This window comes from Monodelphis domestica, chromosome 6, assembly GCF_027887165.1.
Source record: "Monodelphis domestica isolate mMonDom1 chromosome 6, mMonDom1.pri, whole genome shotgun sequence".
Lineage (NCBI taxonomy): Eukaryota > Metazoa > Chordata > Mammalia > Didelphimorphia > Didelphidae > Monodelphis > Monodelphis domestica.
Genome location: NC_077232.1, coordinates 134,851,522 through 134,869,368, shown reverse-complemented (window position 1 = coordinate 134,869,368; position 17,847 = coordinate 134,851,522). Strand labels below are relative to the sequence as shown.

General features: G+C 35.2%; 1 protein-coding gene across 3 annotated transcripts in view; it reads left to right on the top strand.

Moving 5' to 3' along the window:
* Window positions 1-17,847, top strand: part of GABRG1 (gamma-aminobutyric acid type A receptor subunit gamma1) — a 120,863-nt gene that overhangs the window by 73,437 nt on the left and 29,579 nt on the right. For 2 of the 3 annotated variants that reach the window (XM_007496495.3, XM_056802582.1), the window contains exons 6-8: window positions 603-740; window positions 997-1,149; window positions 12,464-12,675. In XM_007496495.3, coding sequence (XP_007496557.1) covers window positions 603-740; window positions 997-1,149; window positions 12,464-12,675 — 503 coding nt within the window. Of the gene's footprint in view, window positions 1-602; window positions 741-996; window positions 1,150-12,463; window positions 12,676-15,139; window positions 16,199-17,847 lie in introns of those variants that run through there. The other variant, XM_056802581.1, reaches the window with a different exon arrangement.

Below are 17,847 nucleotides of genomic sequence, written 5' to 3'. Positions count from 1 at the left end.
ATAGTCTTTGTAGAGGGTTTTTGTTCCTCTTACCCCAGTGGATTTTATCATTGTACCTGATATTGCAAATAAGAATTGACTAGATTTCAAAAGAGTAAAAGTAGTCAGATAAGGAGATATGAAAATAGTTCAAGTGAAAATTTAATGTGGGTTTATTTTTAGGATGATGAGGAAAGAGAAATATGATAGAATAGTTTTCAATCTAGAACCAATAGAGCATGTTTGCTAAATGGATATTGTAGTGGATATGAGTACAATATTGATGCTATTACAGATGAAGCTTCAAGGCAGAGACTTAAGGGTTTGAGGTGATTGAAGAGTTAAGAACCTCTTAAAATGTTACTTTCTGACCTAAGGCACCATTGAGGGAAAAAGTAAAAGTAAAAAATAAATTAGAAAAATAATGAGGTGGAGGAGAGGAATAAGAGAGTAAGAGAAGGAATAGGAAACACACACATAAGAGACAGAGAGATATATAGAGGGGGGGGTATGGAAAATAAAAATAGATGAGATTTTCTGAGTTTAGTTCTCTTTTTTTGGCAAATAAAAAAATTGGGCTATAGGAACATTTTGATCCTATGTATTCCCATAATCTTTTCCAGATGGGTACCCTAGGAATGAAATAGAATATAAATGGAAGAAAACCTCTGTGGAAGTAGCAGATCCTAAGTACTGGAGATTGTACCAATTTGCATTTGTAGGGTTACGGAACTCAACAGAAATCTCTCATACCCTATCTGGTAAGAAAAATAGTATACCAAACAACAAAAAAAGACCATTGGTATTATTGTTTTCAAATTTTTGAATGGATTTCTCCAGATAGATTTATATCTTCATGTACATATAATTGAGGAAATACAAATGCTGCTTTTGGGTGTATTATACAGGGGATTCTTGTGCAGTAATACATTGGTTGAGCTATCCAATGAGATACCTCTCAACTCTGGCTTTTTGTAAACTTGTGACTTAATATACCTTTTTATCTTTTTATTTCAGGAGATTATATCATCATGACAATCTTTTTTGATCTGAGTAGACGTATGGGATATTTTACCATTCAGACATATATTCCATGCATATTAACTGTTGTTCTTTCCTGGGTGTCATTCTGGATTAACAAAGATGCAGTACCTGCAAGGACATCATTGGGTATGAGATATTAAAATATAACATGTTGTAATATATCATTTTATTAGAATGTACTAACAAATGAATTATACTCTATACCACTTGGATCTAAAATAATTGTATCTCATTGGAATACTATTAAAATAACTTGGTTAGAGGGGCACTATGGAAAAAAAAATATTGCAGAATAATTAAATTTTAAGCAATTCATCCTTATCTATGCAAGACAGTCATAGGAAAATAGAACCAAGGAAAAGTTAGGCCAATGAAATTCTCCCATTGCTAAACTTCATTTTCCTAAATAAGTAATTTTACATACTAAACCTTTTAGCATAGTTCCAAGGAGTAAAATTGACTGACTTTGATTCTTCCTGTTTGTTTTGGTGATGGTGCTAACAAGAACTGAAGGTTCCAAGAGGAAAGGAACTGAAGTAAGAAGGACAAAAGTCATGAATTGAATAATCAATAAATTGAGTAATCAACCAAGAAGATGTTCAGTATACTTGAATAGCAACAACAAAGAATAATGTAAATTGCTATTCATAATTGGTTTGTTTTTTGCAATAATTATTTTTCTGCAATGAGACTTAAAAAAAACTCAGCCATTTTCCAATCAACACATATCTTTCCTGCAAAGTATATTCACCCTAAACAGCAATCCCAAACCAGATACTAAGAACGATTTTAACTGATAACACATGCTACTTTGTAGTTTTATATTTCATTGATCCTTAATAAAAAATATGGATCCTTTCACACTTATGATGTTGGAAATAATACTATTTGCTATATTTCATCATTTTTTATTTATTCCTACAGGTTGAATTTATTTACATGGTTGAAGTCATTATTATTTAGTTTTAATAACATTTTTATCATTTTAAACAATTCTCATGTTTCTCTGAATTCTTACTGTTCATTACTTGTTATAGCATATTTAAATCATTTCATATTTATGTATCATACTTTATTCCATAATAGTTCAATCACTGAGCATACATTTTAATTCCCTTTTTGTTGTCATAATAATTATTGTTAAATACCTGTGCATAGTAGTTATTTTTTACTTTAAATAATTTTTGCTGTGCATTCTGAAGATATTATAATAATTAAACTGTATTAAAATGAACTAATCATTATTTTAGATTTGAATAAAGTTACCTTCATTTGTACGATTCATTTACAAAGATAGCTTATTGTTTAATTGACTCACTTCCATGAATAGTATATTTCTCTGACTACTCATATAGATTTCCAGAAAAAAACCCTTAAAAGCCTAAGGAATTTCTATTTTTAATCACAAAGAGCCCCTTCATGTGGTTGCCTGAGATGGCTGGTGAAGATCTTTTAATAATGTATATTAAAATGTAAATTACTTGGGATCATCAATATTAAAGTACAAGACATCTAATTCTGTGGTTGGCAAAAAAAAATTGCCTTTGGAGTTTGACAAAGATGTAGATGTTGATAAGAGATTATAATCTATCTTTACTTGGTTTTCTATGATTGTTGCTTTAATATGAAATCCATTTATTTTTCTAATATGTATGCTATTTTATATCCTCCTGGTTATTATTGAGCTTACAATTGTTTTAAAAAAAACCTGCCTAAGTAACTGAGGATTTTAAATGTTATTTGATATATCATTGGATTCCTTGGGTTATTGTATGAAAGATTATGGTATAGTGGACAGAGTACTAGAACAGGAAGTTGACATGACCTGGGTTCAAATCCCAATTTTAACAAATGAAACAGTAGCTTTGTAACTATGGATATTAATATCACTTAAACTTTCTGAATTTTGGTCTTGTCATATGTAATATGGGGAAAATGGTGCCTGTATTATATGGCTGTTATGTTATTAGTAAAATTTAGGATTGAGACTGAATATATTTTTAGCTGGTCACCAGGGATTTACATTCTAAATCCCAATGAAATACTCGTCAGAATGGAATTTTATGGTGGTTTATTTATAATAGAGAGAAGATATTAAGGAAGAAAGAAAGAGAGAAAGGGAGAAAAATAACAAGCAGGAATTCAGGGGCCCCAACCAAGGAGGGGAGGGGGTTCAGAGGATTAAATCTAGCATAGCTTCCAACCTTGAGGCCTCCAAGGCCTCCAACCTTGAGGCCTTGAGATGAGGGACTTCCTTGGAGGATTGTGCCTCCATAAAAGCTAAGGAAAGGGAAGTAAACCTTGAACTCACCATGTGACAGTCTAAAGGATGCAGTCTGTGATCTCACCCAGGAGCTCCTCCACAGTCAATTTCCACTGCCAAGTGCCTCTCACAGGAAGTGATGCAAAATATAAAGGCATCTATTTATGTCATTTCCTGTGTCTCACATGTACCAATGGTGACTTAAACTTGGCTTTTGGACACCCCAGGGGATCAGTCAGTGGTTTCTGATTTGTCACTTGCTAGCACATGCAGATCATAGATGTTCCACCCCCACACTTAATCCTTATGTGGGGGTGTATATATTCCTGGTTGCTAGAATTCTAAAGACTAAGCAGGGTGGAGTAAATCTAAAATTCTCAATGCCCCCTGATGATGATTGGGGGACTAGTCTGCCCAATTCATCACTTAACATAATCATCTTGTATCTCTAAATCTTCTAACTACAGGTGCATGCAAAATTTCACCTTCCAAGAGGAAACTACAATAGTTAGAGATAAGAGGGGAAAGAAGAGAGAGATGGCAAAACCAATGTTTTGCTGGGTGCATTGACAAAAACCAATTGGGGGCAGCCCTCTTTGGCATAAGAGTTTGCATTCAAAATCAATGTTCAATCGATCTTCAATTCAATAAACCATACCCCAAAGTTCATTCTGGATCTTCTTGATGTAGTGTAGGTTTTTCAGGCATCTTTCTGGAAACAGTTCAATCTCTGGATTTTAGGAGTAAACAAGCTTCTTTCCTTGAAGATCTTTCTGAAAGAAAAATTGTAAATCTTGGATTTTTATAAAAATACAATCCCCCATGAAATGTGTATTGAGAAACACCCAGTTCAGCTCAGGATGAATGGTTGAGTTATGGGGGTATATGACTCAATTATCAAAAGAAATGGGAGAAAAAAACAAACAAAAATGGAAGAAAATTAAACTTTTGGGAGAAAGAAAAATAAACTTCAAATCAGAATCAAAATACCAAAATCTATGTATATACAATTTTGAGTAAATAAAAATTAATTCATAATAGGTCCTTGTATTAGGGTCCAATTAAAGTAATTTTTCTCCCTCAAGTCTGTAGGGCAAAATACAGAATATTTCACTTAGCCATTTGTGGCCAAGACTATAGGAAGTTGCTATACTATAAGAGAGAAAAAAGAACTAGATTTTTGTGTGATAGGAGAGTGTCATTCCCTGGTCTGATTTTTCATCATTTTCAGGGATAGAATGATCCAGGATGATAGCCAAACTTTGTACTTGTCTTTGAGTATTTTACAAAGAGTGTGGATACAAGGAGTCCTACATCTTAACATATGTCAAGCATCACAATCTCAAGTCTCACACTAGGTTCAAGTCCTTTTCTATTGGCATAGAAGTTCACCAATCCCACATGGATCAGTTTCTTTTTTTTTAACTGTGTACACTTTTGGCACTATTCAGGTTAAATTATGTGCTTCCATTTCACTGTATAGATGAAGTCTGAGCTCATTTTTTGATCCCATTTCCTATAATCAGACACAAACATTAATCACAGTCCCAGAGCATTTATCAATAAATGGAAGGTTTCCATAGTCTAAAGCTTTTGGGCATGCATTAATATTATAGCAAGTGTATATATTTTAAGTTATATTACAACAGAATAAAAATAATATTGATTGTATGTACCTTAAGTATAAGAAATGAGAAAAGGAAAAAAATTAAATATTCTAATCAAAGTAAAAGAAAAGCAAAAATAAAATAAAATTTAAGAATTCAATGTGTTCCCCAAAACAGTATCCACTTGTCTATGGATTATTATCTCCAATGCATATGATAGGAAACAGTCAATCATTTTCAAAAAAAGATGTTTTCTTATATATGAGCAATGAATCTAAGAGTCTGTTTCTCCTATTTTTATAGATGTTGGAGTGGTTAACAATATTTGCAATGGCCCTTCCCAGGAAGACTGAGTTGCTCCAGTACACTGGAAGTTCTTTATATACACCTTGTCTCCTGGGTTTAGGTCATGAAGTGAAAAGTCTAGTGGTCCTACTTATACTGCAGCTCCAGATTCATGGAGTTCACACAGTTTGTGCTGTAATTCCTGTATATAGGAAACAATATAAGTATCTCCCCTAATAGTGATGTATATGTAGGGGAGAAAGGCTTAGCCTGTACAGGTGGATGTCTAAAAAACATCTCAAATGGTAAGATGTGTAGGTCTCTCTTGGGTCTACTTCTAAGATAAAATAGTTCTAGAGGGAGAATTTCAGGCCATTTTAATTATGTCTCAGTGCATAATTTGACAATCATAGTTTTAAGTTCTCTGTTCATTCTTTCAACTTGCCCTGAGCTCTGGGAATGACATGGTACATAGAATTTCGGAGTTATCCCCATGTAAGAATATATCTGAATTATAACAGAATCAGAAAAATGACTTCCCTTGACTGAATCAATATGTGCTTGCAGGCCTAAACAAGGAATAATCTCTTTTAAAAGTGCCTTAGCAACAAAAACTGCTGTGGCTCAAGTAGTAGGAAATGCTTCCAGCCATTTGGTCAGTTAATTTACTATGACTAGACAAAATTTATAATGTCCAGCCTTTGGCATTTTTATGAAATCTATCTGTAGGTGCTCAAAAGTTGTGTAGGCCAGAGGACACCCACCAAAAACTTTGCTATGAAAGGGTTATTGGTTATATGCTTGGCAGGTAGAGCAGGCTGTACACACTCTAGAGGTTATACTAGTTATACCAGGGGCCATCCAAACTCTTTTAACAGAGTCCACAATGCCTTGGGTACAAATTGACCAGATTGGCAAATTTGGTGATAGAAACTTCTATGTAGCAGGGTTTTATTTTGTTTTTGTTTTTTTGTTTTTTTTTTGTTGTTCTCTTTTCCTATTATCCTCAAATTATTGTAATTTCAAAGTTGGTATGTTTATAAGACCCATAAGAGAGACCAGTCTCCCTTGGCTCTCAGGGGAGAATGTATAATTGAAAATCTGTTACCCTATAAAAACCCCTACATATCCCGACAGCCCACTGACTTCCTGTCATTACACACTTCCTGTAGACAGAGGATAAAGTTAGGGTGTATTGAGACTCTTCCTCTCTTTTTAGCATGTTGTAACATCAGCAGGGATTGTGGTAAGGTGGGAAATTTTGAAAATGGCTAACCAGCATGTGGTTTTTATTTTATATCCTCTTTATTCCTTGATTTCTAATGATCTTTAATAAACCTCCTTAAAATATAATCTTTTTATTATTTGAGATAGAATTTAAATTTTACAGTTAACTAGATCGAATGAGGTAATATTTCCAAATCTTAGAGCACTAGATTGGTATTCTTTTGTACTGGAATTGATACTGTCTCTGGATCAAAATCAGACCTTCTGGAGCTCTTTCTGGTGCATTTAGTGTAAAGATATACAACTCTCCTACCCTCATGGCAAAGTGAAGGTTATTTATAAATTATCCTTGGATAACTGGTCCAAAGAGGAGTTTAGGTGCTCAATATATAACTCAAAATTATGGCAGAACCTACTTCTACTAATGTGGTATTATCTAGACTAAGAATGGTATGAGACTCTTGCAAAGAAAGAAATTCCAAAGGAAAGCCATAAAGTTCTAGATAAGCTGTATGCCTCTATCTGAAATGAAGCAAGAGAAAATCCCCAGAATAATGGAGCATGTGGAAACTAGATGAAAAAAATTGTCTCAAATTGGCCTACCAATGAAAAATTACATATCATAAAAGCTGGGAAGAGATGCTTTGCTCCCTGATTTGTAGGTATGTCATTGAAACATCTTACTAAATGATCTAGTCACAAAAATAAGTAGTGGAGTATGCTGATGAGAGCCAAAACTTTAAAAAAAGAGAGATTATATTTGCCTTGAGGCAACCTGCTGTAATGGAGAGAGGAAGAGATGCTCTTGGAGGCAGAATGACCTGAGTTCAATTTCTGCCTCTGACATACACTGACTGCATGATCCTGATCAAATCAATGTCTTATTGTTCTAGACAACTTTCTAAGAGTACAAGTTACTAAGAAGAGATTGACTTACTTTGGTGAGGTCAGCTTCCACAACTGAAAGCTCCATGTAGAAATGAAATATGACTAGTCCCTATTCCCATATTTGCCTTACATATGAAAGGATATGTAATAAGAAATGCTATACTCTCAGATACCACTTAATATCTCATGCTTCCACATGAATGTATTTATAACCTAGGTAAGAGGAAAAAAGGAAAGCCAGCAGAGGCCTACAAACAAACAAAAATATAAATATATATTTAGGAAATTGTCACATCAAATATCTATTCAATCATCTGCTTAAAGAATCCATTGCTTGTATGTTGTCTCTAGAATCATAGGAATAACTTCAGGAGGTCTACCCCCAAATAACCCCCCCCCTCTCTCTCTCTCTCTCTGTCTCTCTCATATATATATGAGAGAGAATGTGAGCTATTTTAAAAGACTCCTCATTTTTATTTTTTTTACTTCATACCCCTAGGGCCAAGTTGGAAAACCCATGGCACACATGCCTCCATGTGCCAGAGGGAGTTGCTCTGTTCCTCCTCTCCACAGTGCCCAAGGACATTTTTTACATGTCCCACCACTCTTCTCAGCAGCCTAATGCAAGCATTTCTTCCCTCCCCTTTTTAGGGTTATGCTGGGGGTTCATAGGTGGTGTGAATTTAGTGTGGATTTAGCTATCTCCTGATTGTAACAATAAAGATACTTAACTCTTCCTTTATTGTAATCCCCTGATTGTAACAATGAAGGTACTTAGCTCTTCCTTTATTTGGAATATTTAATCGAAATCCACAATCTATGTTTAGATTTAATCCCCAAAAGGTGATAACTCAGTATTTTAAGTAGATCTACTGATTTTAACTATAAATAAGTGTTAAATAACTACAAAAGTTGAACTAACAAAAAAAGGTGTCAAGTAGCCAAAAAGGTATAATCTAACCAAAGAAGGTGTGAACTAAAGAGTGGGCAGTCCTAGAGAGAAGAGTCTGCTGTGATTAGTAGACATGCAATTTAGGGGAGGTTACACAAGAGAAAAAGATTTTTAAAAAGAGGATCTGAGGCCATAAGAAGGGATATTGGATTAGAAATTTGAGTTGGATGGAGGATCTCTGACTTGGAGTGGGACTCTAGGATCAGCCTCTTGAGCTTGGATTGGATTTGAGGATATTGAAGAGCTCTCTGACTTGGAGGAGAGACCAGAAGACAGACACTTGAGGAGCAACTGGAAGACAGACACCCACACTTCTTTCCAATTTAGATGTTCACCTTTGGTGAGTGAAAGGCTGACTTAGTGATCCTGCCTTTCTTGGAGGTCTAAAGCTACAAGAAATGCCCATTGCCTTGAAATATTTTTCCCCTGGCTGGGGCTTAGAAATTCTAACTGATATCAGAAGAAGCCAGAGATCTATCACTCTCTCTCTCCCCTTTTCTCTCTTCCTTAATATCTTCTCTGTATTGTAAATAAATTACCATAAATTCTATTTACTCTAATAATTCATTTTGGCATTTAGAAATTAAATCTCTGGTAACCATCAATTAAATATTTCAGTTCAGCCACACAATTAATAATATTATTAATATATACAGATATATTAATGATATTATAATAATAATAACAAGCCACTGTTAAATTTATTTGTGGTTGAGACTGAAATATATTCATCAGGTGGTCACCAGAGATTTAATTTCTAAATCACACAATGAGTTACTAGAGTAAGTGGAATTTATGGTAATTTATTTATAATAGAGAGAAGATATTAAGGAATGAGAGAGAGAAAAAAAACTCTGGCTTCCTTTGAGCCAGGTAGAAATTCAAAAGGCTCTAATCAGGGAAAAGAGTTTCAAGACAATGAGCCTTTCTCAGAGGTTTACACCTCCAGAAAGGCAGGTTCACTAAGTCAGCCTTTCACTCACCAACAGTGACCATCTAAAAAGAAAGCAGTCTGAGGTCTCCTGCACAAGCTCCTCCAGGGTTGAGTTCCACAGCCAAATTGTGTAGTTGGACTTCCAGTCTCTCCTCTGAGTGACTCTTCTTTACTCCAAGCTCAAGAGACTGATCCTCTAGTCCAACTTTGATTCAGAATTCTTCCATCTATATTGAAATCTTGAATCTCATATCCTTGAATATCCTCTCCTGGACTATGTGGTCCTTTTTTTAAAAGATCGTTTTCTCTTGTGTCATCTCCCCTAAATTTCATGTCTACCAATCACAGTAGATGCTTCTCTCCAGGACTGCCCACTCTTTAGTTCACACCTTCTTTGGCTAGATAATACCATTGTTGGTTAGATCATACCTTTAGTAGTTAGTTTGCACATTATTGTAGATTAAATTGATAGATCTACTTCAAATACTGAGTATGGGAATTAAAAATTTAAAAATAGATTGTGGATTACAATTCAATTTTCCCAATAAAGGAAGAGCTAAGTACCTTCATTGTTACAATCAGGGGATTACAATTTAATCTTCACAATAAAGGAAGAGCTAAGTATCTTCACTGTTACAATCAGGAATTAGCTAAATCTAATCTTCACAGGCTTGAGGTACAGTTTGGGCATGTGATCTATAAAATGTTCTCTAACACTGCCCTAGAGTTGAATATAGTACCTGAAATATAGTTGGTACTTAATAAAGGTTCATTGACTGACTACAATACTTCTCTTCCACAATGCCCTGTAATATCCTCTGTTTAGTGTTAGTTTCAGAAAGTTTTGATTTATGATTTATTTTTAAAGGGCATGAGATTATCTATTTTAATTTTTTAATTATTTACATATTTCTTTCAGAAAAAAATGTTCAGTTATTCCTATCATTAGGTTACATAATTCCATATATCAGTGTATTATGAAAGAGCAAAGATGAAATATGTAAACATTCTAAATCTGCAAGTGTTTAATATTTTGAAATATTAAAACACAAATATAAATTACCAACAATTTTACATTCAAAATTTAAGGTACATATACTACCTTGTCATTTTTTTTTTACAAAATGTGGTCATGCATTTCAGAATCTGAAGGGACAAATCTAAGGTGAAAAACTAAGACTGTCAAAAAGAGGCAGCATAATTTAGTGGATGTGGAAGAGTTACCTAGTCAGAACCTAGTTTTGAAGCCTTCCTCTGACATCTATTTATTGTCTAACCTGAAACAAATTGTTTAACAGCTGAGTGACCTGGGCCATTTTATATATAAATTACTTTCTCTGGGTACCCCATTTAATCCCCTCCCCACATATCCACTTTCTCACTTAGTGCTTTTGTTTATTGTCAGACATAGGATTTTATTGATATAGGGAATTCAATGGAAGGCAAGTACATTGACCATTTTGTCACTAACAGTTTAGAGATCCTTGGAGTCCTGAGTAGTGAAGAGAAAGCTCCAGTAATCATTGAATGCTTGAGGTGATTCCCCACAGTTTTTGAATGCTTCAGATCTGTAAGGGGAAAACTTAGGGTTTATTGACTGAATATTTTATACTAGTGGTTGCCTGGGATTAACTGAATCCCAATAAAAATACTCAAGTCAGTCTTGGAATTTTATGGCGGTTTAATTACAATAGAGGGAAGGAATTAAGAAGAGGAGAGAGAAAAGGATATAAGATTTCTCAGGCCTAGCCTAAGCCAAGGGAAGTTCAGAGAACTCAGCCACAAGGCCTCCTCAGAAGACTAAAACTAGCTGGGCTTCCAGCCACAAAGTCTACTCCGAGATGAGGGGCTTCCTAAGAAGATAGTGCTTTTAGGAGGAAAAGAAAAAAGGATTCAGCATAATCACTCACCCAGGTTGCTCAGGGATGACATCTAACCTACTGAGCTTCTCCAGTCCCTTACCATCAAGCTGCAAATGCCACTGCCAAGACGCCAAATGCCACCCAGCACTCCCCACATTGTCACCAGAGATTGTCTCCACAAGTGAGAGTGAGAACATAAGCCACGTCTATGTGAGAGAGAGGCCAGAGAGAGGAAGTGACATGAAATATATAGACTGTTCTTTACATCACTTCCTCCATCTCACATGTATCAATGGTAGCTTAAGCTTGAGTTAGGACAGCCCAGGGGGTCTATCAGTTGTTTCTTATTTGTCACTTGCTAGCACATGTCTGTCAAAAGCCATCCTCATCAACACTTAATCCTTATGTAGGGGTATATACATTCCTGGTTGCTAGACTAAGCAGGGTGAAATAAATCTAAAATTCCCAATCCCCCCTGATGATGACTGGGGGACTAGTCTCCCCAATTGATCACTGAACATAATTATCCTACACCTCTAAATTTTCTAACTGCAGGTACACACAAAATTTCACCTTCTAAGAGGAAACTACAATAGTGAGAGAGAAGAGGGGAATAGAAGAGAGAAAGCAAAACCAATGTTTTGCTTGGCACATTGACAAAACCCAATTGGGGGCAGTCTCCTTTTGGCATAAGAATATACATTCAAATAAATGTTCAATCAACCTTCAGTTCAATCAAACACACCCCAAAGTTCATTCTGGATCTTCTTGATGTAGTGTAGGTTTTCAGGCATCTTTCTGCAATAGTTCATTCTCTGGATTTAGGAGTTAGCAAACTTCTTTCCTTGAAGATCTTTCTCAAACAAAATTTTTAAATCTTGGATTGTTATTAAAATAAAATCCCCCCCTGAAGTGGGTGTTAAGAAACACCTGGTTCAGATCTTTCTGACTAAACACTCTTCTCTATCCACTATGCTATACTGCTTTAATCAGTTCTTATTTCTTAAAATGGTTTTTGTTATATTAAAGGACAATAGTCATATAATTAGTAGTATAAAATATTTAAAGTGTTTATAATAACATAGCATTAAAACATATAATCCCCCAAATGACTGAAAAATCATAGTAACTTTATGTGTCATACATTAATATTCTTATCTTAAAAAGAAGCTTTTGCACCATTATGGAAAGAATGATAATGTGGTATCAGGTATCATAAACTCTTAAAAGCTTTAGAACACCACTACAAAGTTGGAATATGATATAATTATAATTAGCAATAATTATTCTCCTTAAAAAGCATGATAAAGAAATTTTATTGAATTATTTACTCATCCCTAGAAGTCTTTTAAATGAAAATAAAAACAATAGTCCATAAAAAAACTGATAACTTTCCTTCTCTTCCAATTTTTTTAAATGTAGGTATAACCACAGTGCTGACAATGACAACATTGAGTACCATTGCCAGGAAGTCCCTTCCTAAAGTTTCCTATGTGACAGCTATGGACCTCTTTGTTTCTGTTTGCTTCATTTTTGTTTTTGCGGCCTTGATGGAATATGGAACCCTGCATTATTTCACTAGCAACAAAAAGGGGAAGAAGCCTAAAGAGAGGAAGTCCAAACATAAGTCTGGGGTATGTTAAAACCTACCTTTCTATCGCTTTCATCTACATACAGATATATTGTTGGGAAAAGTATGTATATTATATATATATATATATGTATATATATGTTTACATATATATCATTCTCATAAAATGAGGCTTGAGGTATGGGGTATGATAGAGGGTGAGTGAAAAATGAATGGAGATTAAAAATAACATAAGCATTCCTTCAATATAAAAAGATAGAAACAATGACACATGTAAAACCCAATGGAATTGATAGCTTCATAGGGGAAAGGGGGAAGAACATGAATCATGGAATCATGGAAAAATATTCTAAATTAATTAAATAAAAAGGTTAAAAAACATAAAAATATATATCTCACCTAGAAGTCAGACCATTCTGTAGAAGCATAGATTTCTTCATTTAGTTTAGTTTTTCTCAAGTACTGAATCTTATGGATGAAGATTTGTCCGTCCTCCATTTTCACTTTTTGCTAGAATTTAGGTTCTATCTGAACTTGATGCTCTCTACAAAAATGACTTTTCTGGAGAAACATGCTTTTGAAAAGTGTCATGATAATTCCTGATATTGCAAAAAAAAAAAGAACTTTATTGACCCTTTTCCTACTATTATCTTTCCTACTCATATCTTCTTTTGTTTGGCATCTAATTAAAAAGTTGGAGCAAATTACATAGTACTTCAAACAGAAGATTAACCTGATTTGACACTTTAGATGAGCCATTTCCTTTTTTTCCTCCAGATTTTTTTCAAATATTGAATGTCACCTCTAATAAATATTCTAGAAGCATAGAACAAATATTTGTTCAATGATACAGAAATAAAAATGGTCCATAGGACCATAGTGCAGGGTTCTCCTTTCATCTAAAATTAAGAAGAGATGAAACCACAGATTATTTTCCTCTTCCAATGCAAATGCTCCTTTCCAGTTTTTTTTCCTCAACATATTTTGCCTCTTTCCCCCTTCAATTTTCACTTTTATTCACTTCTGGGATATTTTTCAATTAATCTAAATGAAAAACCATTTATGTGAGTCTCAGTGCCAGAAGTCTGATTGGTTGGTACATATTGATGGGAGCACAGATATACCAAGTTGTCTGACTATTTCCTTGGGGAATTTAAAAGATCATCCCCCTGAAAATAGGAGATACATCCCAAGAGAATGGAGCTCATTATCAATCATGCAGCCACACAAATTTGCATTTTAGAATTAGCTTCTGACTCGGTCTTTACTTGAGATTATTATAGTTTATTTCTCATACAAACCATAGTCAATAAATGAAGCAGTCCTTTAGAGAGCATTAAAGGCAGATAGACTATTCCCAGCAGTTTTCAGTGGAAAAAAACAACTTTTCCACACGTCTGCTTTAACTCAAGCTATTCTCCCCTTCAAAATCAGGTTTCTCCATATGTTCATTCATAAGTTGCCACATCAGATTCTAATACTCTTTTAAATCCTGGACTTTACTATGGTTTTTCTTATGAAAAGTTTTACATGATAATTCTGAGGGTTTTTCTTGGAAGACCTTAAAATTTTGAAAGTACATTCTAAAGAGGTAATCTCTGTCAATGATATCGATATATGATTAGGAAAAAAATCACATAAACCCTAAGACTTTATCAGAGTTTACAATTGAGGGCCAATATATAGAAGAGAGAAGCAATATGATGTCGCAATAGAGATTCAGCCAAAAGAATTTAAGATGTTGCTTTAACCTCAGATCTGACACATACAAGGTATTTGGAGTTGGGGAAATTAATATCTCAATGCCTTTTAAACACTGGTAATTGTCATGTGCAATCTGTTCTGTATGGTTCTAGGGATGGGTGAGAAAAAGCTGGAAAAATAGGGAGTGTAGCATAGTGCTAAAGGAGAAGTCTGAAAAACCTTGATTCTATTTTTAGTTTGTGATCTACTTATTGGTTCTAGATGGAAAGATCTGGAAAGATCATTTAACCACATGGAGTCTTTCAAGACTTTTTAAAATATATATTTTATACATTACATGTAGATATAATTTTAAGAATTTTTCTGACAATTTGCAATTCATGTTATCTCATTCCCTCCTTACCTTCTCTCCTCTTGAAGATGGCAGATAATATAATATAGTTTGTACATATATTATCATGTAACACATTTCTATGTCCATAGTTTTGTGAGAGAAAACACAAATCACTTATACTACAGAAAAAAAATTATTAGGGAAATAAAGTGAAACTCCTAATAGTTAACTGTTAAGTTATAAGTGGTTTCTAAGCAGCAGTATTGAACAGTATTCTGAGATCCTCAGTGTATGAAGATACTAAGATTTAAAAGTGAAAATAATATAATGTCAATTGTGTTTTAAATAATATATTTATTTTACTTTATAATATATTAAAACAACTTTACATTCATATTTTTACATTTTGATTTCCAAATCCCTCCATTCTTCTGCCACCCCTTCCATGCTGTATCCTTTCCCCCCCCAGCTGTGTAGTAAGGAGATTTTGCAAAGCTAGATGCATGAGAGGTTGCAAGTTCAAGAATCCACTTAGAACTCTCCTAGGAGCAAGGGCTGAACACAGAGACTGTTACTGAAAAAATCAGTAGATGTGTCAATTGTGATTGGACTCCATTAAAGGGAGAAGCTGCATCTCTCCTGCTCACAAGTTAGACCAGAGGAATACCTGACTGAGTTTGGAGTGGACCCAAACTCAGTACTTTCTTCCCTTTGGCTGTTTGGATTTACTGCCTGCTTCCATTTGCTGAAACCTGCCTAGAAAGGTGGCTTTTCTACAGGAGATTGCTATCATCCCTCTGAGCTGCTGGATGGACCCAAGGAGGACTTGTGTGTGAGAAAAATCCCTAGGGCCTATGGAAGAGTCATGAAGGAAGAGAGAATTTCTTGCAAGCAAGACAGAAAGTTGGGGACATCATCTGTCAATTAAGGTGAACATTCCAAACCGCATGTTCCCAGGAAAGTCAGTTGGAGCCCATCCAGGAGATGAACTGAGAGACTGCCTTGGCTTCTGACCAAGGGGGTGACTGATTTGGTTTCTGACCAAGGGAGAGACTGGCTTCTTCTGTCCTAGGTTGAAGGACCCTTGAAGGGGGGGGGGCTTCTGGAGCTAGGCTGAAAAGAAATTAACTTTTGTTGGTGGCTTTGTGTTATTGGAAGAAGAAAGAAGATTAAACAGTTGTCTTCCTTTTTTTTTTTTTAAACCCTTACCTTCTGTCTTGGAGTCAATACTGTGTATTGGCTCCAAGGCAGAGGAGTGGTAAGGGCTAGACAATGGGGGTCAAGTGACTTGCCCAGAGTCACACAGCTGGGAAGTGTCTGAGGCCAGATTTGAACCTAGGACCTCCCGTCTCTAGGCCTGACTCTCAATCCACTGAGCTACCCATCTTCCCCCATCTTCCCATTTCTTAAGAGACTTGTGTCACAGTTATGACAGGACTGACATTTCCCAAAGTCCTTCTAATCCTCATTATAGATGAGGGACAACTCTGTCCCTCTCAACTCATATTACTTTGGTCCTCCATCTTGTTTTTCCCAATCAATCCCCTTACTTGAGAAAGGAAGAGAAAAGAGGGTTTCCTCATAAACCTCAGAGTTGACTCAGGGGGGAGGAGCTTCAGAAGAGTGTGGTGAAGGGAGTAATTGAGGGAGGAGGAGGGTAGGAAAAGCATTAATCTATTAGCCATCAGTAGTGATCAATAGACAACCCCAGAGTATTTCTCTCTAATAGTAGCATCTCTATCTCTCAGAAATATTCCTATCTCCATTATAACTAGGCACTTTCAGGTTTCCCCTAGTATCACTCTAGCAGAGCCAGAGTGTATCCTTTATTGCAACTAGAAATATTCCACAGATTATCTATTTATAATACAATTGGCACCTCAAAGATTAACTGAACCCAACAATCCTTTGACAGGTAGAGTAGAATAAAGGAAGAAACAATGTTTAAACAAGTTGTTTGTGGAGTTGTGATGATTGCTGTCATCACTTGTTTCTGGGTCTATCACAAATTGCACAACAGGACAACCATTATGATAGTGGAATCTATTGATGATATAAGCAACATAACAAGGTCTGTTTTGCAGTTGCCATTCCAAACTGATTCTATACTCTGGCAAGTCCTGGCTCAAGTGTATATGCTCTTTATGACTGTCCTTCAAACTCTGACCCAAGTAAAGAAGATCTTTAGATTTGTGATTCCCCTTAAGGCAGAAAAGATACTGGCTATTGATAACAACCTGAAAAGCATGATTAAGGCTGTGTTTGAGTAATTGATTAAAGAAAAAGAACTAGATCTGGTTGTGGGCAAGGACAATGAGCAAACAGAGAATGTACCTCAGGAAAATGAAGGTGACAAATGAGAACAAGATTGACTGTTAATCTGAGAAAATCTGTCCACTTAAAGAGGTCACCAAATTGTCCAGTAATGATGATGTATTACATTCCAAAGCCCATAGACAATTCACCCCATAGGAACTTGAATCCATAAAGAGAAGTTTCCCAAAATTTGTAGAAAATTCTTTCAAATCTCAGAAGGAATTGAAACCAGCTTTAAGGATCTTTCATCCTGATTTTGAAGATGTTGAGTTCCTATTATCAGAACTGTTCAGTCTCCATGAAAGGAGATAATTCTTGGAAAATACAAGATTTGATAGTAGCCTGACTAGCTGGCCAACTGTGGAACAAAGAGTAGATATGGACTTTGTTAACCCTACTTGCATATACTACCTAAGAAAATGCAGGGAGGATTTACTACAGGCTATAAAACAATGCTGTTCAAAACCTAATACGTGGGCTAGGCTTGACAAGATCTTGCAGAATAAAGGGGAACATCCTGCCACATACATAGACCATCTGTCAGAGATGTCGATTTTGGGAATAGAAGCTGATAGTGAAGAATCGGCTAGCCATGTCCATAGACAATTCCTAAGGGGTTGCACACCTAATCTAAAAACTTTTTTCAAACACTATTTTCCTAAGTATGACTCGGTTAGCCTGACAGAACTCCATGAGTCAGAAAATTACTTGCATGAGAATAATTCAGAGCAAAGTTAACAAGTTCAAGACCTAAAAGAAAAGTTAGGAATGACAGAGAATAATCTTTAAAAAAAGGAGATTGAAGAAATCAAGAGAATAAACATGGTTAAGACTTACATAACATCTAGTTACAAGAAACCT